Source organism: Lissotriton vulgaris, chromosome 7 (assembly GCF_964263255.1).
Source record: "Lissotriton vulgaris chromosome 7, aLisVul1.2, whole genome shotgun sequence".
Taxonomy (NCBI): domain Eukaryota; kingdom Metazoa; phylum Chordata; class Amphibia; order Caudata; family Salamandridae; genus Lissotriton; species Lissotriton vulgaris.
Genome location: NC_141695.1, coordinates 1,193,302,634 through 1,193,328,544, shown reverse-complemented (window position 1 = coordinate 1,193,328,544; position 25,911 = coordinate 1,193,302,634). Strand labels below are relative to the sequence as shown.

The 25,911-nt window shown below is 47.4% G+C and overlaps 1 protein-coding gene across 2 annotated transcripts in view; it reads right to left on the bottom strand.

Annotated features, from left to right (window-relative positions):
• The window catches only part of RNF40 (ring finger protein 40), a 244,231-nt gene that overhangs the window by 206,291 nt on the left and 12,029 nt on the right, over window positions 1-25,911 (bottom strand). For both annotated transcript variants that reach the window (XM_086931679.1, XM_086931680.1), the window contains exon 2: window positions 16,389-16,634. In XM_086931679.1, coding sequence (XP_086787805.1) covers window positions 16,389-16,520 — 132 coding nt within the window. In that variant the 5' untranslated portion in view covers window positions 16,521-16,634. The remainder of the gene's footprint in view (window positions 1-16,388; window positions 16,635-25,911) is intronic.

Genomic DNA, 25,911 nt, shown 5'->3' with positions numbered 1-25,911 from the left:
TAGTACATCGCGGTCATGTTGTCCGTCCGGACTAACACCACCTTGTTGCACAGATGTACAATGAAGGACTTGAGCGCCATGAAGATCGCCATCAGTTCTAGATAGTTGATGTGCATCTTCTGTTGCTGCGTCGTCCATAGTCCCTGCACTGTGTAAGTTAGCAGGTGTGCTCCCCATCCCTGGAGAGATGCGTCCGTTGTCAGGATAACCTGTGGCACTGGCTCCTGGAACAGTCGGCCCTTGCAAAGGTTGTGTGGAGTCCACCAATGCAGAGAGTTGTATGCCCGACTGGTAACCAACACTAGGTCTGTTAATTGTCCCTGAGCCTGTGTCCACTGATTTGCTAAGCACTCCTGGAGCGGGCGCATATGCAACCGTGCGTGAGGGACTATGAAGATGCAGGAGGCCATCATGCCTATCAACTGCATGAACACTCTTGCTGGAAGTGAGTGTCCCGGTCTGAACTTCTGGATTAAAGACTGTATGCCGTCTATCCTGACCTGGTTTGGTTGTGCCGAGGCCGTCAGGGTATTGATTGTCGCACCCAGAAACTGCCGGACGTGTGCCGGCTGAAGGTGTGACTTCGGGTAATTCAACGAGAAACCCAGGTCGTGAAGGAGGTGAATGGTAGTCGACATGTCCGCGGCGCACTGCTGTTCCGATCTGGCTTGAACGAGCCAGTCGTCGAGGTAGGGGTAGACATGGATGTTCTGCCTCCTGAGGTGCGCTGCTACAGTCGCCAGACACTTGGTAAAGACCCTTGGGGCAGTTGTGACTCCGAAGGGTAGGACTTTGAACTGATAATGCGTGCCCTGGATAGTGAACCTGAGGTACTTCCTGTGGGACGGATGTAACGGAATGTGGAAATAAGCATCCTTGAGATCTAAGGTTGCTAAGAAGTCTCCTTTGTTTAACATAGGGAGAATCTGTTGCAGTGTAAGCATGTGGAAATGCTCTGACAGTATGTACAGATTGAGGGGACGGAGATCCAGAATTGGCCGTAGAGATCCATCCTTCTTTGGAATGAGGAAGTACAGGGAATAAACCCCTGTGCCTTCTTCCCCCACTGGCACGAGCTCGATTGCCCCTTTTTGCAGCATTACCAACACTTCTTGCTGCAATAAGTGCAAGTGCTCTGCGGACATAGGTCTTTGCCTTGGTGGAATGTTGGGTGGAGTGGACTTTAACTCTAGACAATAACCGTACTGGATAAGCTGTCGCACCCACCTGTCTGTGGTGATGTTGGTCCAGACGGGCAGGAACTGCTGTATTCTCCCCCCGACAGGTGTTAAATGGTCGGGGGGCAGTGACAGAGAGTCACTGGTTGCTTGGGGCAGAGGAGCGTGAATTGTTGCCTCCTTTGCCACGTCCTTTGTTGCTGTTTCCCCTGTAGCCCCTCTTGTTTTGTTTGGGGTACGAGGACTGTGCTCCACCTCTAGGGAACTGCGACTGTTGACCCATCTGTCCTCTGGTGACTCCACGGGCACCTGAGCGACGAAAATTATTGCCCCGAAACTGCTGAGATTGTAGGGCCCCCATCGATTTAGCAGTTTCTGTGTCCTTTTTAATCTTTTCCAGGGTGGTGTCAACATCTGGACCAAACAGTCTATCCGGATTGACTGGTTGATTAAGGATGGTTGTTTGAATGTCAGGTTTGAACCCCGATATGCGGAGCCAAGCCTGTCTTCTGAGCATGACACTGGTGTTAACGGCCCTAGCGGCTGTGTCCGCGACATCAAGTGCGCACTTTATGGCCGCGTTGGAGATCAGTTGTCCCTCTTGTATAAGCATTTTGGTGCCCTCTTGAAACTGCGGAGGCAGGTGTTCTACAATCTGCTCTAGTGTGTCGTAATGTGAACGATCATAACGTGCCAGTAGTGCCTGTGTATTTGCAATACGCCAGAAATTGGCAGCCTGTGCAGCCACTCTTTTGCCTCCTGCCTCTAGCACTTTGGACTCCTTATCCGGGGGAGGAGCTTCACCCGTTGTTTGGGAGTTGGCCCTCTTGCGTGCGTTTGCTACCACCAAGGAGTCAAGCGGCAACTGTCCTCGAATGTAAGCAGGGTCTGCAGGCGCTGGTCTGTACTTTTTTTCAATACGTGGGTTGACCACCCTCGCCCTGGTAGGCTCTTTAAAGATGTCCGCAGCGTGCTTGAGGACCCCTTTGAGCATAGGCAGTGTCTTTACATTTCTTTCCGAAACTGAAAATGTGTCGAATAGAAAGTCTTCCTCAACTGGGTCAGCATGCATGTCCACATCATGATTAGCAGCTGCCCTCTCAATTAGTGCATGAAAACCTGCAGAATCCTCCGTAGGGGATGCACGTGTACTGAAGGACTGTGGCTCTTGCCCCACATCTTGGTTGCCTTGGTCCCCAATGCCATAATAAGAATCTGGCTGTGCATCAGGTTCATTTACTGGGAACGTGTATTGTTCATCTTCACCATAGTCTCCACTGTCAGAGTGGTCTGGAGACGGTGTTGGGCTCCTTCCCTGAGGAGGTAGAATAGGTTCCATGAGGACAGGGGCGTCCTGTGGAAACTTCTTCTTCTTTAGAGGAATGACGTAGGATTCCACCGGCTGCGAAGTGATCTTTCTTTTGTAAAGGGTTAACTTCCCCGTGTCCGCATCTATAAAACACTCCGAATCCTCTTCGGGGTCGATCACTTGACCTGAAGATGTCCCCGCCGTAGAAGAATCCGACTTCTTTGGCGTCGATTTAGAGGAAAAAGCCTTTGGCACCACCTTTGGCGGTAGAAGGAAGAGGAGCTTGCTTGCCGGCTTGTCCGGGACATCTGCCGCCTTCTGCGTCGATGGCGTTGGCGTCGACGAGGAAAGAACCTTGTCCTTAATTCTTTGTAGCGAAGCAGCCACGAGAGATGCGTCGGTGACCGATGACTTTGGCACCGACGGGGTGGCCTTGCCCTCGGATGCGACGTTCCGGAGGTCTTTTAGAGGGATGGACGGCGCCGACCCCGAGTCCTTGGAGCGATGCGCAGATGTCCCCGTTGGAGCCGGTGCTGTGTCGGTTGCTTTAGCAGGCTTCGCCGGCGCCGGCGCGCTTGTCTTGTGCGTGCCACTTTTCTTAGAGGATCTCTCCTCTGGCGCCGATTTCGACCCTGTGGAATCGCCGTGTTTCTTCGACTTCTGCGGACCGGAGGTCGACGGAGTCGATGAGGCCGTCGTCTTACTTGTTTTCGCCGTTGCGACCGCCATCTTAGGGACGTTCGAGTCCTTCACTTTCGGTTTCGGTTTCGGGTCGGCCATTTTAGGTGCAGTCGAGACCGTTGCTTTCAGTTTCGGTTTCGAAACCCTAGGCGCAGCAAGTATGTCCGTGGCCGGGCCGACAGGCGGGGCCGTGGCTTGCGCTACAGGGTCTTGGGTAAGGCCGACAGGCGATCCCGCGACCCCCTCTTGATGTTCTTCAACTTCGGGGCATAGCTCGTCCCCTGAGCTATCTTCCTCGGCCCCATAAACCATGGCGTCGTCCCCTACCTCGTCGACGTATTCAAGGCCCTGACCCACGACTCCGTCGTCGTCATATTCCGGATCGGCCTCGACCTCCGTCTCAGGCGGGGAGATTTGAAGATGATGGCTCTGGTCCTCTTCTTCTTGGTCGCCGAAGATGTTATCTGGATCCGGGGCCGCTTGCTTGGCCACAAGGCGCACCGCGCGCCGAATCGTGAGAGTCTTCTTCGACCTGAACTTCGCACAGGCCCGGCAACTTCCTTCGTCATGGTCTGGCGAAAGGCACTTATTACATACCGGGTGTACGTCTATATGTGGGTATTTGGACCCACAGAGCGGACAGAGTTTAAACGGACTCCGCTCCATGTTGGGAACTTAGTGTCGAGTCGCGATGAGAAGGCCTCGATGTCCGAAGAGTTGTAAGAAACTCCGGTGATTCCGGCTCCGGGAGACGGAAGAAACTCGAGACCGTACGCAAACAATACCGACGTGAAGAACCCAAAGCCTTTTGGCCGTGAAAAATGATGTTTATTCGGTTCCGACGGAGAGACGTCGAGACCGCATCCGAACCCAATGGCGGAAAAAAACAATCTGGGGATGGAGCCGATGCCCATGCGCACTGTAGTCCAGGGGAGGAGCCACCCATCTCAGGATACTTCGAAGACTCTTCCAGGACAACAATGTGCGATCATCCGGACCCAACACTAGGTGGCGATCTAATGCAAAGATATGAATTTAGCAGCCCACATGCCTCGAACCGTATAGAGCGGGGACGGACAGATCGCATAAGAGTAGGCGAGACCAACCCAAGCAGCCCCGGGTGAGGCAATCGCAGCGCATCAGATCCCGCAACAGGCGCCAGCGGGAGAAACGGGAGGCTCAAATGGCGGCGGAGAAGAGGGATGCACTCGCAGCGACGGCAGCCATTACGGGGTCGCAACAGACTAGTGAACTGGCTGAATCGGACACAGGCGGGGAAGGCAGCAGGACGGGAGAGGAACTCTCAGAGGCGGAAAGCTCGAAGGGGCCGATAGTGACCCCACAGACATCGGATGGCATATTTTGCGGCTGAGATTGTATTGGGACTAGATCGAGACTTCATGGTAGGGTGGTATCCTGTTGATGGAGGGCGGGATGCCGGGTGGGGGGGCTGTGTGCTTAGTGGGGGATGAAGGCGCGGGGCGCGGGCTCCGCTAGCTGGGGTCGGCGGTAACTCACCCCCCTTGGGCCCTTAAGGCCGACTGTGGTGGAGACCGCAGGGTAAGAGCGTGAGAAGTTGGTTCAAGGTTTGGATGGGGGCGGACATTGGGTTCGTGTGCTCTGTCCTGGGGAGTGGGGTTTGGGGAGTTTTTCTGTTTTGGGTATGTTCGGGGGGGGGCAACTGCATTGGGGGGGCTATGAACCTTCGTTATTTGAATCGGACTGTACGAAGCTGGAATGGGGACATTACCTAATTTGAAATGCCTGACGTGGAATGTCCGGGGGCTGCGAACTATGGTGAAACGTCACAAAGTCCATGCATACTTAGTGCGCAGGGGGGGTTCAGATCGCTATGCTACAGGAGACTCATCTCACCAAAAAAGAGTGCGCTGCTTTGCAGAAAAGATGGCGGGGCCAGGTGTTCGGCACCACTTACTCAGCGTATGCCAGGGGGGTGTTGATCTGGGTGAGGGCGGGGATACCCTTTCAAGTGCTGAGTCAAGTCGTGGATCCAGATGGCCGGTTTGTGGCGGTGGAGGGGAGGTTATATGGACGGGATGTGGTTTTCTGCTGTGTATATGCGCCGAACACTGATCAAGCTCGATACTTTGATGGCCTCTCGGGGTCCTTGGCCTCTTTCCTGGCGGGCCCGATAGTGTTAGGGGGGGGACTTCAATTCGATCACAGATGTGGCTCTGGATAGGTCCCATCCCCCCCTGGTGGATTCCCCGGTGCGCAGGTTGGCCGCGCACAGGAAGGACTGGCAGGATAGATGGGGGTTGCTGGATGTCTGGAGGGAGCGGCACAGGGAAACCAGGGATTATTCCTTTTACTCTGCTCTCCATGATCTGCATGTCAGGATTGATTCAGTGCTCTGCGGTGGATCCCTAGCCCCATTGATTTCCCATGCGGAGTACCTGGCTAGGACTATCTCAGATCATAACCCCCTATTGGTACACATTCAGTGGCAGCGGGAGCGCTCAGTGATACCAACATGGCGGCTTCGGCCGGAGACGCTTGAGGACTCTGTGTTCAGCGACGCGGTTCAGCAAGGCATTGATAGCTATTTCGGAGTGAATGAGGGCACGGCCACGAGTAGGTCCACTGAATGGGATGCGATGAAAGTGGTGGTGAGAGGGGTGTGTTTGGGTAGGTTTTTGAATGCTCGCACGACTGTGTTGAACGCACTCATGAAAGCGGAAGAGACTTTGAGGGACTTGGAGCGCCGCAGGCCGGCTAGGCCAGATTTGCAGACCCAGTTATTGGAAGCGAAGGAAGTGGTTGCCACCGAGACGGAACGTTTAAGGTGCTATGACTACAAGCAGTATATCATCAGGGCACATGCGGAAAGGGACAAGGTGGGCACCCTCTTGGCCAGACTAGCTAACCCGGAACTTAGGGGCTGCCCGATCCTCAGCATTGGTAATGCGCGGGGGGAGATGGTGGAACTCCCAGGCAGCGATATTGGAACGTTTTAGGGGGTATTATGAGGAATTGTACCGGAGTCAGCTGGGAGTGGGGGTTTGGGACATTGCGGAATATCTGGGGGAGAGGCAGCTTCCGGTCCTGGACGAGGAGGACGCGAAGGAGCTGGGTAGCCCGATCACGCTCACAGAAATACGGGTGGCCATAAAACATATGGCCCGTAACAAAACGCCCGGGGTGGACGGGCTGCCGATTGAATTTTATCAACAGTATGTGGACAGCTTGGCTCCCAGGCTGCTGGTGGTGTATACGGAAGCTTTTGAGGCTGGGGAATTGCCTGGGTCCATGCGAGAGGCCTTGATTGTACCACTCCTAAAGCCTGGCCGGGATGCAACGGATGTAAGGTCCTATCGCCCGCTATCCATGCTGACGGTGGATTACAAGATTCTGAGCCGAATCCTGGCCACCAGGCTGGCCCCACACATGACGGGCTTGGTACACAGGGACCAGGCCGGGTTTATACCCACGAGGAGCACGGCGCTGAATATTCGCCGCCTAGTGGGAATAATGGACGCCATCTTGGACGGGGAGGGAGCTCTGGCGGTCCTATCCGTGGACATCGAGAAGGCCTTTGATAGCTTGGAATGGCCTTTCCTGGATGGAGTGTTAGAGAGGTTTGGCATGGGCGAGGGGTTCCGCAGGTGGACGAGGGTCTTATATACCTCGGCGACGGCGAGAGTGCGTTTGGGCGGCCTGGTGTCTGCGGCGTACCCGGTGGGCAGGGGCACGCAACAGGGATGTTCTCTGTCCCCCCTATTGTTTGCTCTGGCGATGGAACCTTTGGCGGTCCATGCGAGGTCGGGTGACAGGTACGCGGGGATTGCCAGCGGCGGGCAGTGGCATTATATTTCGCTATATGCGGATGATTTGCTCCTGTACCTCGCTGACACCGCGCGGGCATTGGATGGAGCGATGGATCTGTTGTCGGAGTTTGGCCGGCTGTCGGGCCTTAAGGTCAATTGGGCGAAGACTTGTGTGTTCCCGCTGCGAGCGGGATCGCCAGACCCCGGCGGCGATTTGGGCGTGGTATGGGAGCCATCTTGTATCACCTATCTGGGAGTTCGCATCTACCACGCAACTGCGGACCTATTGGAGGGCAACATCGGTCGATGTGTCCGGGCACTGAGGGGCAGCTTGTCCTTCTGGTCGACCCTCCCGCTGACGGTTCTGGGTAGGATCGCACTTTTAAAAATGGTGGCGCTCCCCCGCTTCCTCTACTATTTCCGGATGCTGCCTGTCTGGATTCCTCAGGGGGTCTTTAGAGACCTGAGGTTGATGATTATTGGCTTCCTATGGGGGCATGGCCGCCGTAGAGTGGCCCTGAGCACGCTACTTCGCCCCAAGATAGAAGGGGGCATGGCTGTGCCCGATTTCGAGCTGTATTATCTAGCGGCGCAGTTGCAGGTCCTTACACAGAACGTGGCCAGGGTGTTTCGGGGTCCAGAGGAGGACCGGGATCGGGGGATACAACGCCATGTGCTGTCCTATATTATCATGCAACAGAGGCTCGAGTTGCGGGCCCTCACCATGGAGGAGCGGACGCTCCGGCTGTGCTGGCAGAGGAGCCTTCGAAGAGCGAAGGCGACGCGGCCTTATGCACCGGAGATCCCGATCGGCATGCTGACGGCCTTGCCGCACGGGGGAGATTGGTCCCCATTGCTGGATTGGGAAGAGGCGGGACTGCAGGTAGTAGGCGACCTATATATAGACGGGGCTTTGGCACCGTTCGAAGCACTCCGGGACCAGTTTGGGCTGCCCGACGGAAGGTTCCTCCTACACGCGGCGGTGGTGGCTGCCATACAGAAGCACTGGAAAGGGGGGCTCATGGAATCGACAACGACTATGGCCTGCCAATATGTGGTGATGGCGGCAGGTACGTTCAAAGCTGTGACGTGCCTCCATAATAGGATGCTGAATGAGGGACTGGAACCGCTCCAAGGGCTCAAGACTAAATGGGAGGAGAGCGTGGGCCGGCCCATACCGGATACGGCGTGGGGCCACATCCTGCGGCGCACGTGGAAGGGCACGAGAAATGCGCGCTTTCAGCAAGTACATTTCTATGTGCTTCATAGGGCCTACTTAACTCCTGAGAAATTACAGCGGTACTTCCAGGTGCCGGATGCTCGATGCCCACGGTGTTCGTCTCTGGGAGCGGACATGGATCATTTGTTTTGGGGTGCTCGCACTTGGGGGTCTATTGGGCGGAGGTAGGGGAACTCCTGAACGAAGTGACTGACAGGGAGGTGGAATTCGATATGGCGGCGTGTCTGCTGCTCTGGTTCCCGCACACCAAACACACCAAGGTGACGAGCAAATTCATTGACCTGGGCTTGATATTGGCGCAGAGGGAAATATCGTGGCATTGGAAGTCCAGGGGGGGACCCTCACTGCGTAGATGGAAGAATGAATTGCTGCGGTGGTCTGCTTGCGAGAGTGTGCTCCGGATGAAGCAGGCTGTCAAGATGGGGAATGAGAAGGCATTGGATGCGGCGCGTGCATGGGAGTTAGTGGTGCAGGCCTTGCGTGATTCTTTGGTAGAGGATGAGGATGGTGAGAATTAAGCCGGTGGACACCGCGGGGCGAACACAAAAGTATTATAACCCGCACTGTAGTGGATCCATCCAACTCGACAGGACGAGGCATACACCTTAGCAGTTGCCAGGGGGGGGGGCTTTGGGGGGGTTGGTTAATGGGAGTTTGGGGTGGGCCGGAAGCCATTAGATGGTAGCCCGCCAGGGCACCTTGAATCTACTAGGATGGTGGGCACTATGTGGAATGCGGAAGGGCTGGGGGGAGAGGCCAGGCATGACAGAACCACAGCGCCTAGGGCAGGTCCCGACATGGGCGGTACCACTGATTACCACTGGGATGGCTGACGGGAGCGATGTTGAGGGTGGGGGGGGTAAAAGCAGATACGTAAAACGACATTTCAACCATGGTCCCTATGGGACATGCACCGTGATGTTTTCCTATTGAATGGAGTAATATTCCGCCCGGCCTCCGGGATGCGGGCTGAATGGCTGTGTACGATTTGGTTTTTTTTTTATTGAACGGGGGGATGTCACGAGTGAACTGGCTGATTAATTGTATCCTGTGGTTTATAACTCTGCAATAAAAATATATTTAAAAAAAAAAAAAAAAAAAAAAACTTCCCAGAGTGCCTATAATTATTGCATTTGAACCAAAGAGGAACACGAGTCTGTCCCTTTTCAAACAGGGAAATATAGAATGCTAACAAGTATGATGTCCTGGCTTATCTGAACATGGAATTATTAGGACCAACTTACTAAAACCCATGGTTCTCAGGTTATTACTGGGTGAAGATGGTGCCTCCTTTATCACCCTAGGCACACCCTTCTGCAGTTGATAATACCTCTGAAACCCTCGGTGCCACCAGCACAAAGTGTTAAAGTTTAGAAACTATGATGTAGGTAACATTTTAAGATCCTCATTACTGCCAAATGCCAATTGCAAGTTGCTATACGTTAAGCATCAATGGGGTTACCCAGTGTTCCTCAGAATCTGGGTATCATTCGGTACACAAACACAAGTGGTTCTATTGGAAAAAGCTAGTAAAACATACACTTGTCAAATTTATTCATATGAGGAAATCAACCCAAAAGTAAAAAAAGAAAAACCGGACACACATGGGTTTTTATTACTAAATACATCATATGTAATCAATTAAAATCCAATTACAGTGATTCATTCTATGAATCGGCATCAATGAGCCAGCACGCTGCATCACATTTCTGCTTAATCCATCAGTTCATTGAAACTACACGGCATTAATAGCATACCACTGCCCGAGAGAAAGCTGATTTTGGAGGAGGTACGGTGAAATTACATGAAATCTTTCCTTCTATACCCCACTTTGAGTCATTAATTCTTTTTCCAAAGGATGTAATCCACAATTTTTTCTTCAATGACACAGACAAGATGCAATGAAATATTAACTCTACACGCATCTCTCTATTTGGGGAGTTGTTGCATGGTGATTTTTCAATAAGCGTTAACTATGCGTGATGCAATTCACTGGATTTTGTCTTTTTACTTTGCACATTTGTAGGAGTCACTCTGACAGAGGACTCTTTCGCTTGACTAGCAAACCAAGCAGTCACCTTTGGCATAGAAATTAACTGCCTTATTTATCTGGGACTCATGCTTTTTTTCGGGTACAAGGCGGCCAATTATGGTCTTACTACCCAATTTGAGTCTTTACCTCCCAAAGAGATAATTGCCCATTTGTTGACCACATGCGGTCTGATAGCATATATTCTGATACACAGGCTGTTCCGCATCCAGTCCTGATGAAGAGGAGTTTAAATGTATAAAAAGTATACACAACACAAGAGGGTTGAAACATCAACGATGTTTATATGTTGCCTGTACTGCATCTCCACTTTTTGGGTGTCAAAGTAGAGATGAAAGGAGCTCATCTATGGGAGAGACAACATTTGTAAAGTTTGGACAGGCCCATTAAGGCATCTGAATTTGCTTTCTGTCTGTATGTACAGTCACTCTTTTTTAGCTGATGCACTGCACAAGCACTATTTCACTTGACACGTACAGAGCACCTTTTTGAATGAACCACTGAAATTGGAATTTCATTCAATATATGTGATGCATTTAGTCATACAGACCATTGTATTATCTGGGTTCTTCATATGAACGAATTTGACAAATGTATATGCTACAAGCGTTCTCACAAAAAAGTATTTGCTTTTGTGTACCTATTGCAAGTTGCCAGCACATCTTCTAGAACCCCAAGTTGAAACTATTTACAGGCAAGACACTTTTCTTGGCTCTTGAGCCTGTCAGGTGTAACATCCACCATTAACCAGAGCCATGAGACTCCAATGCACTGAATAAACTTGGAGCCACAATCACAAAAAGGAACCCAATGACTGCCAGAGCGCCCCCATAGTTGCACTTTAGGCTTTCGTTAATTTTTGGGTGGGTTTTGGAGCAAACTTTGAAGACTGGCATTGACTAGAGGTTGCCAAATTGGCAGGCAATGCACAAATATGCAAAGGAGGGTAGGGAGCACACTGCCCGACTATAGGAAGCTGGCTCTCTATATAGTGTACCAAAATGAGATGCACTGTTTAGAGTTCAGGTATCCCTTACTAGTGTACAGGGGCTTGCTTTAACAATCTGAAGGTGCTTTATTTGTGGTAGTGTCATCAAGCAGTCTTAGGCTTATCAGATGGAAGTGTTAGGCATTTGCTGCACACACAGAGTCTATAAAGGAGACACACAACAAGGAAATCCAACACTAAGAAAGTGCCCTCTTTTTTGCATGGTTGCCCCCACTTTTTGCTAAACTACTGATGTACCTTGACGGCGTGTGACCTGGGTTCCTGCCAAACAGGTAACCCGGGCCTATGTTCTTTGCCTAAACTGCATTGAAAACAAAACCCAATTGGCACTCTTTGCCTACAGGTCAGTCCATTGCAAATGGTACCACAGGTACCAAGGGAACTGTGGCCAGAGAAGGTCTCTAAGGGCTGCAGCACTTATTGTGCCACCCTTAGAAGCTTGGTACCTTTACTCTCACACACTGCCTTTGCAGGCTGCGTGGTTTGGTGCAGAACAAAGTGAAGTCGACATGGCACACATCCCTGTGCGCCATGCCCGATACCCACTGCCCTGGCATAGGTCAGCCACCCCTCTAGCTGAGTGCACTCAACCAGTGGTGAGGTTCAGGTGCATGAGTCCTGTACCCTTTCAGTGTCTCAGCCAATTCTTACAACAAACAACAATGTCTCAACAGGTCACATTTGAGAAGACAGTTTTTAAGAAATAGTATATTAAATAAGGCAGAGAAGAAAGGGAGACAACCACAGGTGTTCTTGGAATATTTATAGCGATCTAGATTTGTAAAGACGATATACAACAATAGTTATGTCAGTACTATTATTAATATACATTGATGTAACCATTAGAAAGGGCGTGCACATACGTGCTTGTGCAAGAAGTGATCAGGGCAAGTGACATGTGGAAATATGAAAAACAGCTCAATAAACTGCGCATTTGAGAATTTTCAAAGAGAGAGGGTTAAGGGAAAATATTTTTAACAAGATAGCTCGAAATTATTTACTACAATCATTTTGTGTATGCAACCGTCTGAGCGCCAGACAATGTGACGATTGGTTGACGGCGTTTCGATCCATAGGACTTAAGGTCGTCATCAGGACCGAGGTACAATTCAATTGATGAGTGCTGTGTTGGTAGGTGGTCAGGAAAGGTAATTTGTGCTTGGGCAGGGGACGAAGTAGTCGCTGGTTGGTGGCTGCTCACGAGCAGGCCACAGGATTGTGGGAGCAAAGCTCCTGGTGTTCGGCCCAGGACTAAGGAGTATTAGAGTAAGCACCCAAAGTACACCCACAGTGGCAGCTGGGTGCAGGGTGCTGTTTTGGCATCGGGTGCCCTGGTTTCAATAGGGATTCTCCGGTTGCAACAAAGACTGCAGGCTCAGGGACAAAGTTCTTCTGGAGGTGACTACTGGTTGGAGAGGTAAGTTTGGATGTCTGGGGATGCTAGGACATCGTCAGTTCGGCCACCCAAGGCCTTGGGGCGTCGGGTACAGGGGTGTCTTTAGACGTCTGGTTTTCTTACCAGCTCTGGTCGCAGTCGTGAGTGGGTGAGTGGGGGGGGGGGGGGGTTCTTCCACAAAGAGGCTGCAGGCTCCGCTTGGAGATTAGAGACAGGTCAGAGATCGGGTCAGGGTTGCCAGGGAGACCTCCTTGTGGTGTTGGGCCACTTGAACTTGGGCTGTAGGTGACGGGTGAAGACTCTGGTTGAGTGAGCAAATCCGGTGCTCACGGGAGACGAAGTCTTTTTTGTGGAAGGCAGGGCAGCTCCTCTGGGTCTTTAGTTTGCTGGCTGCAGGACACACTGGGATTTCGCTGGAGCAGATTCGAGGCAGGGACAGGCCGGTAGGGCTGAGGCCAAGTTAGTGGGCGTTCCCCTGCTCTTTTCTGCTCTTAGTTCTGCACAGCTTCTTCGGTCCTTCTTCTCTTCTTCTGGTCGGTTCTTGTCTGGAGGCGGCAAGGTTCAGGGTTGCCCCTTAATACTAGATTAAGGGGCGTTACAGGTAAGTAATGGTGGGGACTAATGGGTCCCTTCCTCGGTGTGGGTACACCCCCTATTATACCACCCTCCAGTGGGAAGGGGGCATATGCCTCTCTGGTTGGCTGGGTCCCCCCATCTGCAAGATGGAGGGGACAGAGTTCTGCTTCACCTCGCCTCCCCCACCTGAGAGGTGGGGTTGCAAAAGGTGGGCACACTTCCCATCCTCACTGGAAGACCGGAACCCCTGATCTCCGCAGGTCTTCTGCAACCACCGCCATCACTTTCGTAAACACCCGTGGAGCACTGGTGAGGTAAAAGGAAAGCACAATGAACTAATATGCTTGTGGCCCACCTTAAACAGCAGGTTACTTATGTCAGCAGGCAGGACAGCAATGTGGAAATGGGTATCCTGCAGGGCCAGCGCTACCATGCAGTCGTGAGGGTCTAGGGCAGACAGAAACTGAGCATCTTGAATTTCTCCTTCAAGAAGAAATTGAAAGGGCACAGGTCAAAAATAAGGCAGATGCCTCTGTCCTTCTTAGGCATTAGAAAGTAGTAGGAATAGCATCCATGACCTTCTTCTGATGCCGGCCCACTTTAGATTGCTCCTTAAGCCAAAAGAGCATGAACCTCCTGACAGAACAGGAAGAGGTGGTCCTCCATCAACCAGTCTGGGGATGGTGGCATGGGTGGTGGGGTTTCTAGCAGTGGAATGGACTAACTCTGCTGAACAATTTGTAGTATCCTCCTGTCTGATGTTATGGACTGCCAGAGATGCAAGTGATGACGGATCCTGCTACCAACTGGATGACCGTGATGGTAAAAGAGCAGCTATAGTAGTTTTGAGGGTACCAGTGGGGGAGGGGGGCTAGATGGGCCTCCGTCTGTGTATCTCAGGAGGCTTCCAGGAACTGCAGCCACAAAAGGACTGGCGAGTCTGTTTGCCTTTGTGGCTGGGCAGGAATGGGCGCAGTTGGTAGCTTCTACTGTAGCCACTGAAGGAATGAAAGGCAGAATCTGTTTGGCATGCACCACTGGAGAAGTACATGGACCTGGCAGTAGTTTGTTGTTCTTAAAGCGATCCAGCACTGAATCTGCCTGGTCTCCAGACAGACTGGTGCCACGGAAGGGCATGTCTGTAAGGTAAGCCTGGACAACCCCGAAAAAGCAAGTCAATCTCAGCCAGGCATGGCGTTTGAGTGCCACTGACGATGCAATTGCTCCATCTAGCGAATAGTCCTATCCAGTCTACAGCGAATGGTAGACTTTGCTGTGTTTCTGCCAGCGGCTATAGTATGTGACTGTATGGCCCAGGCCTTCTTCGAGACCCTGGGCAGCACTTGCACAATCGAATCCCAAACTGTGTGGGTGTATCGGCCCAAAAGAGTGTTCACCAACCAATGTGCAAGACTGGAAGAAAAGAACATCCTCTAGCCAAAGGTGTTCAGTCTCTTGGATTCTCTTTCTAGTGGTGTCGTAGGGAATGCACCAGGATTCATTTTGGATGTGGAGGCCTGGAAACCAGACTCTCCAGGGTAGGATGCTGTGCGAGGGAAGCTGGGTCCCAAGGAGTGGGGTGATGGCGGCAGGTAATTGTTCTGTGCAAAGGCGAACCTCTGCAGGGCTTGGCCCAGAACCCACGCAGGACATCGGTGAGGTCTTCATTAAAGGGGAGAAGAGGTTCGGAGGGGGCAAATCCTTGTTGAAGCACCTCTGTCAAGACATCTGTCTTGATTGCCATAGAGGGTAGCTTAAGGTCCAGGACCTCAATCAGCGGACTCATATGTCACTTGGAACAATTTCACCTGGATGCTATACTCTTGGCATAAGGCCCACACACTGTCTGAAAGTGCCCCATCTGGAACCTTCTCATACATGGGTCACCAGTTAGCACATAAAAAGGTTCTGGTTCTAATTCCAGCTCACCAGGAAGCAACCAGTACCACTGAAAGAGCAGTACATTGACATTCTGAAGGGTATAGTTTCTCTGTTGAACTGGTAACCGAGACCCATGTACAGCAATAAGCAGTCCAGAGCCAACATAGAAAAGCAGGTGCAGGCATGTGCAATTGCACCTGGTAATTAACAGATGTCATAAAGTCTACATCCTCATTAAATTTTGGCAGGTCAAACATGCTGGTATTTAAAGGGGGACATGTTCGGCAAATACAAGAAAATGCGATATGCACTGATCTCAACATGCTATGCCCTATTTTATCTTCTCAAAGCAAGATGACCCCCAAAATTCTGTAGGATAAGATGACCAGGCATGTATGTCCTTCTGCATCAGGCATTCAACAGTAGGATTTCTGTACTATAACATCAACAAGTTTCATAAAAAGTCAGAGGAAGAGCGTATTATGCACGTTATGTTATCGTGGGGTACCTGGCACTCCTAATGACCCTTGCTGTTAGCAATTTTAAGTCTTGTTTTTTTAGTCGTTTCTTTCTGTCCTACATAGAATTTGGATGTATCTAGTTATCTGCTATTATTGTTCTGAAATGTCTTTTTAGTGAACCACTGTACATTTAATTAAGGGACTGAAACGTCGACCACAGTAATGTGACTCCTCTTACTGTTATGTTATTGGTATTGTGAGCATTGGTACTTAAGAATATATGTGCCATGATTCATTTTTCATTATAGTCACATGGATAAATGTCTGAGCATACAAGTTGTTTAACTTCCTAGTGCTTGTTGTCCCACCTTACTGATGTGTGAATTTAATCAAGAAATGTATTTATCTTATCTTTGGACATTTGACTTAGACCTCATTGTAAACCTATATAATATGCTTTATGGTATGCCACAGTAAGGTACGTTTATGCCTTTATAATACTGGCTTTCCTGTTGATGGAAATATGCAGAATGTGTGCACTTAACCAAAGCGAATATATTATGCACAGCCCTGAGACGCCGCATACAAGTGGAAGTAGAGGAAATTAGTTACTGAAATAACACTCTTAACCTAGCTGCGATTTTCCAAACACTTTTTTCATCTTTTCGAACAACTAAATTTTCCATATTCCATAGCAAGTGCTCATCATACACTTTTTCGGACAAATGATTCTACTGATGCTCCTTTACATGACAACCCCCACCAGATGCCTACAAGCCACCTGAAACACATTATCCCAATACACAGAGTCACACTTACCGTGGAAGAAATGCCTCCTAATCGGATAGGCTCGATCAGTGTTGTGGTGGTCTTCTCTTCACGGTTGGCTTTCTTCTCGGAGGGGCCAGAGCCACTATCTCCAGCCGCCCGCTTACTCCCTGGCCCCGACATGGCAGACCTCAATGTAGGGAGCCCTGTTCTCAGTGAGAAAGGATCCACCCGAACGGAAATTACTCTACCAACCTTCGGGGGCTCAATCTCCGAAGGTTCCCCCACCTGCAGAGACTGGAGAATAAACCCAAACTTCATCAGAAGATAAAAACAACTCTAACTCCCACCACAAACGCTGAAACCCATTTTCCATCCCTCATACTTAATACTATACGCGTTCATCCTCTTTCTCAATGTAACTCTTCTTTTAGCACACAGAGACTTCCTTTCCATCTCCCAAATTTTCTCAATTAAAGTTTTCCTCCCCCAATTGTGATAGTCTAAGGTCTCTTCAAGAAGAGGCTTCTGTGATATTTTCTGACTGCAGTCTCACTTCCTGGGGAAGCACCTTACTTTGCATATTCTTAAGGCTAGCAGCTGCCATACATTTTAGAGTTTTCGTAGGACCACAGATCTTTATGTGGATGCGAGGAACTGCAATGGAGCATGCGCAATTAGACAGTAAGAGGGTGCGATGCCCATGCGGCAGACATTCTAGTAAGAAGCAGGTCACCATCGAGGGCGAAGTCAGCAACCAAGAGGGAAAAATATTAGAGTATCTGCCCTCAGAAACTGAAGGAAAGAGCCAAATGCCTGGTGCCCCATGTCCAGTGAGTCGGGGCACCAGGCTCGCACAACTACTATCCTCACCCAAAGTCCCAGTCCCATGTGGAGCTGCTGCCACCCAGGATTTACAAGCATCCTGAGATTAAGAGACGTGTGTCTGTAATTGTCATTGAAGGCCAGGGTCTTCCTGAAACTATTGTAATTTTAATAGTTGTACTGCAGAGAAACACAAGATCTCAGGAAAAAGTAAATGGTAGGAGAGGGAACTACAGCATGGGCTGCTTGTGTCTCTTCCCTAAAGAAAGAAGTTACAAGGGGAATAAGCAAAGGCAAAGTCAATAGGTCTCGCCTTTGGGACCTGTTGGCTTTGCCAAAGGAGCTAGCCATTCTGTACAGCATCTTCTACGATTGGCTGTATGGCATTTAAAACTTTTTTTAAAATAAAAGCTGTAAGAAGCAGGTAGCATCATTTTGTAGCTCGGGCAACAAGAGTGTGTGTGCCTACAAAGTGACTGGTGCTTTTTTCATGTTTCATGATCCTAGTTGGATTGATTTAAAAAATCGGTAGTCCCCATGGTTTTAAAGCAACATAGAGAGGGGCAAGCAAGGGAGTGGGGCCAACACCAAGAGCGTGGAAGCAACAGAACAGGGTGGCCGAACCAACAAGGGGAGGCAACAAGCAGAGCGTGAGAAAGAAACCAAGTGGAAGGAACAGAGAGAGAGGAACTTGTGGGGTACAAACGAAAGTGCGCACAACATTGAAGGGAGAAGCAGATAGGTGAAAATTCAGGGGAGTGTAGGAAGCTGGCACTTTATATAGTGGACACAGGGGTACAAAAGCAATACAAGGGAATGTAGGAAGCTGGCTCTTTATATAGTGCACAAACATTATGTACACTGCTTAAAGAATCCAGGCAACCTTATTGGATTACAGAGGCAAAAATGATAACACTAAATGCTCTCATTTGTGGTAGTGTGGGCGAGCAGTTAAGGCTTATCAGAGGGTAGTGCTAAGCAATTGGTGTACTCAAGGAGGCAATAAATAAGACACACTCAAGAATAAATCGGAGACCAATTCAGATAAATAAGTTCTGGGTTTTTTTCTTCAATATAAGTTCTGTTTTTGTTTTTACATTCATTTTGATACTGAAAAGTTGATGGTTAGGTTAGTACTTTTTAATATTGAATTCCACAGGTTAGTAACCAGTTCACTTAAATGAGTATTTACACAGAAATGCCTTCCTATGGGATAAAAGGCATATGTTGTATACAGTTATTTACGGTCATTTTCTGAACATCTCCTTCGGGACATAAGATCGTAGGGGGCCATGGTACAAAGTATCACCAGCAGCAGTCACTCGTTACCTGCCCTGGGGCGCACGGGTGAAGAGGTGTTGGTCGAGTTGGTAGCTGTGAGCGCTACGACGGTGGAAAGAGGGAGGGACACCAATAAACAGGCTGCAGAGGGGAGTCTTGCGGACTAGTCCAGGGGCTCCCAACAAGGGCCACTGGTCACAAGGATCCTAGGAACAAGGGGGCACAGCCAGTTAGTCGGTACCCGGGTTGGGATGCTCAGGTGCAGAGTGTAAAGCTCAGCTGGCCTCTGTGTCTCCTAGGACCTTGCAGGTGACGTTCTTGCCGGTTGAGGGTGCAAAATCAGGACAGCTGAGCAACTCTGGAGGTGGGTCTCTGTGGTGTGAACGTCCCTAGACGGCTGCTCGGTCTCGGCGTTGTTGGAGTCTGGGCTAGATTCTCACTGTCTATGTTTGCCACAAAGGGTCCAATACCCCGGGTATTGGTCCTGCGCGGCTGCGGTCTGTTCTGGTGTCCTCTCGCCCAGTGGGAGGAGAGGAGTGGGGACAGATCTCACATTCAGGAGTAGAGGTGCCTCTTCCTGAGGGGCTGCTGGGTCAGGCTGGCCTGGGGGGCTGCAACTCGGTGAACCAGACTTTGCGTCTTCAGTGCCTGCGGGCTGCAGGAGAGTAGCTCCTCCACTACAAGGAAGATTGCTGGGAATTTGCAAAGTGCTGGTAGTCTCCAGGGGTTCTTGGAAGGTGCACAGCCAAAGGAGAATTCGCTGGTAATGGAGCGAGTTTCAGAAATGATTTTATTCTGGCTCGTGAAGTTAATCTTCCATAATTTGATTAATCATATTAATAGGTTTTTGCATGATTTGTATTACTAAACCAACCTAGAGTAAAATTGCATACACACGCGGGATTAATATTATGTGCTTTATGTTGTATCTGCAAGTATGTTTTAAAATAATTAACTAACTTTGTTTTGTTTGTCCTATTGTCTTTGTCAACATTAATGCGGCTGTTTAATTAATGGCATGTGCTTATTTTATATGTGCTTTCGTCTTTGTCGTGTCTTTTTATCTTTTTCAGGCATATGGAGAATCCTGCTGGACTTTATGAAGAATGGTAGATTAATAACGCTGCTTTCTTTGTGCTTTCCGCTAGGTAACATAAACTAATGGGTTAAGATTAGCAATGGTGGGTGGGTAACAGAATGACTTTCATTACCTGAATTAATTATTGTTTTGTGTTTGTTTGAATACTAGCCCGTGATAAAGGCTTGAGGCCAAGTCCTTTTGGAGAGTGATTGAAATCCTGTCGTGAAAGAGCTGAGCACAGAGAAAAATAAAGTGGAAAAGTTCTGCCACGTTAATGTGTTCATCGAAAGAAAAATGTAACTGTGCAAAGACAAGCAAAGTCGAGCTCTGATGGACATTTCCAAGGACAGGATGCTATGATTTCTGCCAAGCTGAGGAAGCAGCAAAGAACTGTTATATAATGTTGCACTTCTGAGGAAGCTGGACGGATGGTGAAACCATGAACAAAAGGGGCTTATGATGTGCCCCGGACTTGGTAAAAAATGAATGACCTAATGTGGTCCGACAGCTGTCAACCAATGGGGTTGCTGAAAGACTCTGAAAAATTACATTTAGTTTAGATTAGTGAGTTAGAAAGGTATACAAACTTGGCCCCTTGAGAGGAACTGGGCTGTCTTGTTCCTGAGGGCGAAGTGCTGTCCGATTTCTTGGCGCACATAAGAGATTTCATCTTAAATGTCTTTTCCTTTTCAGGGTAGAGAGCTTAACATAGGGAATTAGGAGATGAAAATATTTGCTTTGATTCATGCATTTTGAGCAATTTTGAAATGCCAGACTAATGTGCCAATGTTTAATAATTGCTGAATAAAAAAATAATTCTAATAAAAATGCTTTTGCTCTAAATTTAATAAAATAGATTTTGAAATGACAAGCTGGTTTTGTCAGTTCTTAGAGTCGTTACCATCAGTTGATTCATTGGCCAAAGTGGCTTAATTGAATGTTACTGTTATTTTACCATGGTTAAAGTTGTTACTGCAGTTGTCTATAAAGTGTATATAATATATAAGTCAGTTTGATTAATTAAACCACATGATTCAGTTGCCCAATTTTCTGTCTCGGTTTCTATGGGCCTTGTAAGAGTTTATATATAGTGGTGAGTATTAGGTAGTGAGTAGTGTAGTTTGAGATAGAATTTCTTTAGGGGCACTGGATCACTGGTAATGATTGTCAAGACTGGTGCAGGCAGGGTTTGGGGCCAAAAGTGCATAGCTAGTCTTCGGTTCTCGTTTTTCTTGCGGCTTTTCTTGGTCCTCGTCTTCTAGATCTATCAAATTGGAGTTACTGGTATCAGGGGTGTCTCTTAAATACTCAATTTAGGGGCGTTAAGGGAAGTGACAGGCAGTAACCAATGGGCTACTTTCCTTTCGGGTGTCTACACCCTGTATATGACCACTTCTTGTGGGAAGAGGCCATAACCCTGAACCAGAGAAGCTAATTCAGCCACAACTAAGATTGTGGAATTCGAAATTTCATGTTCACATCAGGTAGCCCACCTTTGGGTAAGAACAAGCCTTCTGACTAGCTTATTTTCTCACCTGTCCTGGTGCCAAATGAGCCCTGGAGGGGTTGGCATTTCCCTTGTCTGGGGATGCCTTGGGTCATATATCAAAGGCAGTAGAGGCCTTTGAAGCCTTCTGCCTTGATATGCTGATTACTTAACCATCCTGCTTGGAGGAGGAGACAACACCTCCATCTGTAGCAGGCATATTTCTGCCCTCTAGAGAGCACGGTCTCTCACCTGCAGGGGGTCAGAAACCTGTTTGCGGTGTCAGACTGTTTTACAACAGTAAGCCAGCACACTAGTAGTCAGTAGGTTTTCAGGGGGAATCTGTGTGGGTATATTCATGCAAGATGTTTGGTACAAAACATCTCTAGTTTCAGTGGGTTAAATGTTCATTTCAAAAGGGTTTTATTCCATAATAATATCCACAAAATAAAACATTTTTTTATAAAATAAACCCACATTTGAAGGGTAAACTTATGCTCTAAATCCAAGAAGAAAGTGCAACGTGCATCATAACGTTTATAGCAATTTATATACATTCTACGACCATATTTCCAATGGATGGAAATAAGTTATATTGCACATACCTTAAAATCAGATAAAACTTAAAATAAAAGCTTATAAAAACTATCTAGTGCAATAATGCTATGCAATGCTATAAAACAAGTTTATTATTTAATGGCCATTTTCAGGGCTCGAAAAATCATTAAAACATTACTAGACCTGCAGGTCTAGTAACTTTAATAATCTATACGACCTAACTGCAACGTACTTGACCCGCAAACGGGTCTCAAATAGTGCGATTCTAGGCAAATATTTTGTCTTTAGCACATAAGGAAGCACCTTCAAATATGCAAGCTCACTATTTCTGCTGTACAAAAAAACTCTTTATTTACTAAACTATTTGCTCGATGTATAACAAGAATCTAGCCCATATATAGGGTACACATTAATTCCTGGCTTGCCTAATAGCATTGTAATTTGGGCAGGAGCAGTAATAATTCCAAGTTCATATTTAAAATTCACTTTTCATAAATATATTACCACAGCATGATGTGGTAGTACATTTTGTCATTTACAGATAGCATATTTTCCATTGAAATGGTCACAAAACGTTCCCGCTAACATGTACTTTTACTTATAAAGGCACATAAACAATTTTGGGAAATTGGGTTTCAGCAAAAATATTTAACATTTGCACATCACCAAGTAAAGTGTTCTAATATGTTTTGATCCTATAAAAATATTTTTTCACCACAGAATTGCAAAAATGGGTCTTCATAACTAATTAGATTTATTTGAAATTATGAACAGTTCACTTAGGTATTTCAGTGTAGTGTTAGAAAAAACTCCGACATCTTACAGCCTTTCATTTAACATGCTTTGCACAGTTCAATTGTCACAGTTCGCTTTACAAAATTCTCTAACTTAAGTCACAGAAAGAAAAATAAATGTAATAAGATAAGCTGACTTTTGACCTGTCTCTGAAAGCCAGCAAATGTGACCAAATAAGAGTTAATGGAATTTTTGTTGCTCTTTCACTTTGTGAACAATAAAGATGCCTTTAAACCCTGTTATCTTGTCACATTAGCTCTGCTTTCAGAGACAGAGGTACAAAGTCAGTTAGTCTTCCCTGAAGTTAGAGGATTTTCAGCTCATCCAAAAAGGTGAGTAGTTCCTAAAAATAGCTTGTCCTGAATAAATCTTGATCCACAATGCGAGTGGATTTTTCGAGCCCTGTTTTTCCTGCAGGGCGGTTATAGATGATTACAATAAAATGGACACAGAAACTCATATATATTGTGAATTAAAGAAAGTGCATCAGTACCTAGCACATGTTTCCATAAATAACTATGCAGTTTGTTCTTTTCTTAATTGATCGGAATGGGGAACAGATATGTTTGATTTAGCCCAGCGTGCTTTACTAATCGGCCAGCTCAGCAAGGTCTAAAGTTTTGAGCCTTTTTCTTTCCTTATAAGCCCTACTAGAAATAGGTAATTACTTATGGTTGGCACTGTGCGAATAGATGTACCACTGTTTAGTACCCTTAAGGCATCATTGTGCCTCCTTGTGGCTAGATGGTTACAGAGTGGGTGAATCCAATTGTTTCTCTACTTTTTGTATGAAGGGCAACATGACAAGATATGGCTTATACTTTTTTTGCTGTCATGGTGCACGCTGTACAAAGGCCATTAGGGTCAGAGCTCCTGCCAGCATTCCACATGGATGTAAGGGACCCTATCTCAAGAATGCCATAGCGGAACTTCAAATATAATGTTTTGCCAGTTACTGTTGGGGAAAATCTAGTTTCAGTTAAACAATCATGCAGCTGGGGAACTCGTTTTTACAAGTGCCCAGCATGTGTATTTCAAATGGGTTCCCTGGTTACTTGCAATATCTAAGAATCGACTTAGATATCACAGGGGGATACCTTCTAATGCAGCTATGACCACACATGTAGCATACTGAACGCTGCCATAGGGCACACAGGAGGTGTCCTATGTCATGTCTTCACTTTTCTCTGCACCATGTCACGTAACATGGCAGTTTGCAAAAGTGTTCTGAGAGGTCCCTTAGGGTGGTACAATACATGCTGCAGTCCTTAGGGACCCTCTGTAGTACCCCATGCCCTAGGTACCTAAGGTACCATTTACTAGGGACTTACAGGGATGCTAAAACTCTTGCCAAACGGGGAACAATTGTACAGTTTTAGGAAAAGAGATCTGGCTCTTCAGGCCTGAATAGCAGGAACCCAGTGCACTTCTGTCAAAATTGAATCACATACCAGACAAAAAGTGGGGGTGACTATGTTAAGAAGGGGCATTTTCCTACAGGGAGGAATAAGCACACAAGGGTAGCGGGGATGCGCACATGTAGCAAACACTGATGAGGTGGAGATGTACACGAGGCAGGCATGAGGAAAACACGTGCACTCTTGTGGAGTGCTTAAACAACAAGCATTTGCAATGCAATAGGGCTCGCATTAGTAAAGTTTGAGGGATTATTACTGTAAATGTAAACGTTTTTTTTTATTTTAACTTGTGGAAAATTCTACCTTTGGCATTTACAATGCTAATAGTGTTAATTAGTGGAAATGTGACACCTATAGCATTTGTAATGCAAAATGTGTTGTCTTTACATGACTTTGATGTATTAATATTAAAATGAATTTTTTTTCCCAATATTTAATAGTTAAAGTCATGAATTTGTAATATATAATGGCAATAGCGTAAACTTTATCAAAAAAATTTTGGGATGATTACGTTTATTGTTTTTTATAGTGATGAAAATACAAGAACAGAAGTGAAAGATTAAAAAAAATTGAATTTTTTATTAAAATTATGAAAATTGAGAGAACATACTTTAATATGTTGTTGTTGAATTGTTGCACATATTGATGGTTTGTTGTCTTAGAATGATGTTGTGAGTGTGCCGAGTGATGCTGTGGCGTTCAGTGATGATCTGTTAGCGCATATTTATGTTGTGGTGCTCCAGAGTGATGCTGTGGTGATGTGATGGATAGTGAGGGTGATAGATAGATAGAGGGATGCGTAAGATAGATAGAGGGAGTGCGACAAATAGAGTAAGTGTGAGAGATAGAGGCAGGGTAAGATGGCGAGAGATGGAGTGTGGGCGAGGGATGGAGTGTGGATGAGGGATGTAGTGTGGGCCGTGTGAGGGATGGAGTGTGGTGCGGGGATGGATGGAGTGTGGTGTGGGTGAGGGATGGAGTGAGGTGCGGGGGAGGGATGGAGTGTGGGGTGGGTGAGTGATGGAGTTTTGTACATGGTAGGAATGGAGTGTGGTGCGTTGTAGGGATCATTTTGGTGCGGGGAGGGATGAATGGAGTGGGGGGATGGATGGAAGGATGGTTTGGGGGGTGTATGGATGGATGGGTTGGGGTGGATGGATGGATGGATGTATTGGGATGGATGGATGGAGTGTGGGGAAGGATGTATGTTGTGTGGGGGAAGGATGTATGTTGTGTGAGGGATGGATGGATGTAGCGTGATAAATGGATGGATGGATGGCGTTCAGCAGTGTGTGGTGTGCATCTGTGTGTGTTGTGCAGCAGTGTATGGCGTGCACCAGTGTGTGGCGTGCACCAGTGTGTGGCGTGCACCAGTGTGAAGCGTGCTGCAGAGTAAGGCGTGCAGTACTGTGAGTTGTGAGGTGATGGGGTGTGAGTGTGAGTTGTAGAAGGTATCATTGCTACTAGGGGTCATGGTCTTGGAGTATATGCTGTGTTGTGTGTTGAAAGTATGTTCACAAGCTGTAGTTGTTTGAAAAATTAGAATGATGTGCAGGTAGAATGTAGAATTGTACATGACAGGTTATTTTTCATGTGATTGTCTGTCCGTCACCTAAAGGTATAGCAATAGCATGAATGCAGGGAGCAGATGTTCCATAGTGGGTATATTTAAATACTTTGGATCATGGTATCGTGAGTTAATCTTTGATATTTGTTGGCAGACCCAAAACGTGTGTGTTGTTTTGGTCAAATTGTTTAAATTTTCTGTACATTAATTAATTAAAATAAAGATATAATTACTGATCTATCTCTCTTGTATAGTGCTTAAATTTTATTTTTAATAGTTTTAATGTATTAAATCAGAATTAAAGTATAAGTGCTTGAGCTTCCCTTTTGAATTGGCCATGCTTTATGTGTATGTTTATATGTAATTTAAATGTGTGTGTGTTTTTTAATATGTGTTGTATTAAATAAAATGTGATTGAGCTTCCCTTTTGAATTGCCCTGCCTTATGTGTATGTTTATATGGAATTTAAATGTGTGTGTGTTTTTTAATATGTGTTGTGTTATGTGTGTGTTTTGTGTCTGTTGACTCCCGTATTAAATGGAATACATTTTTTTTTGTAAATG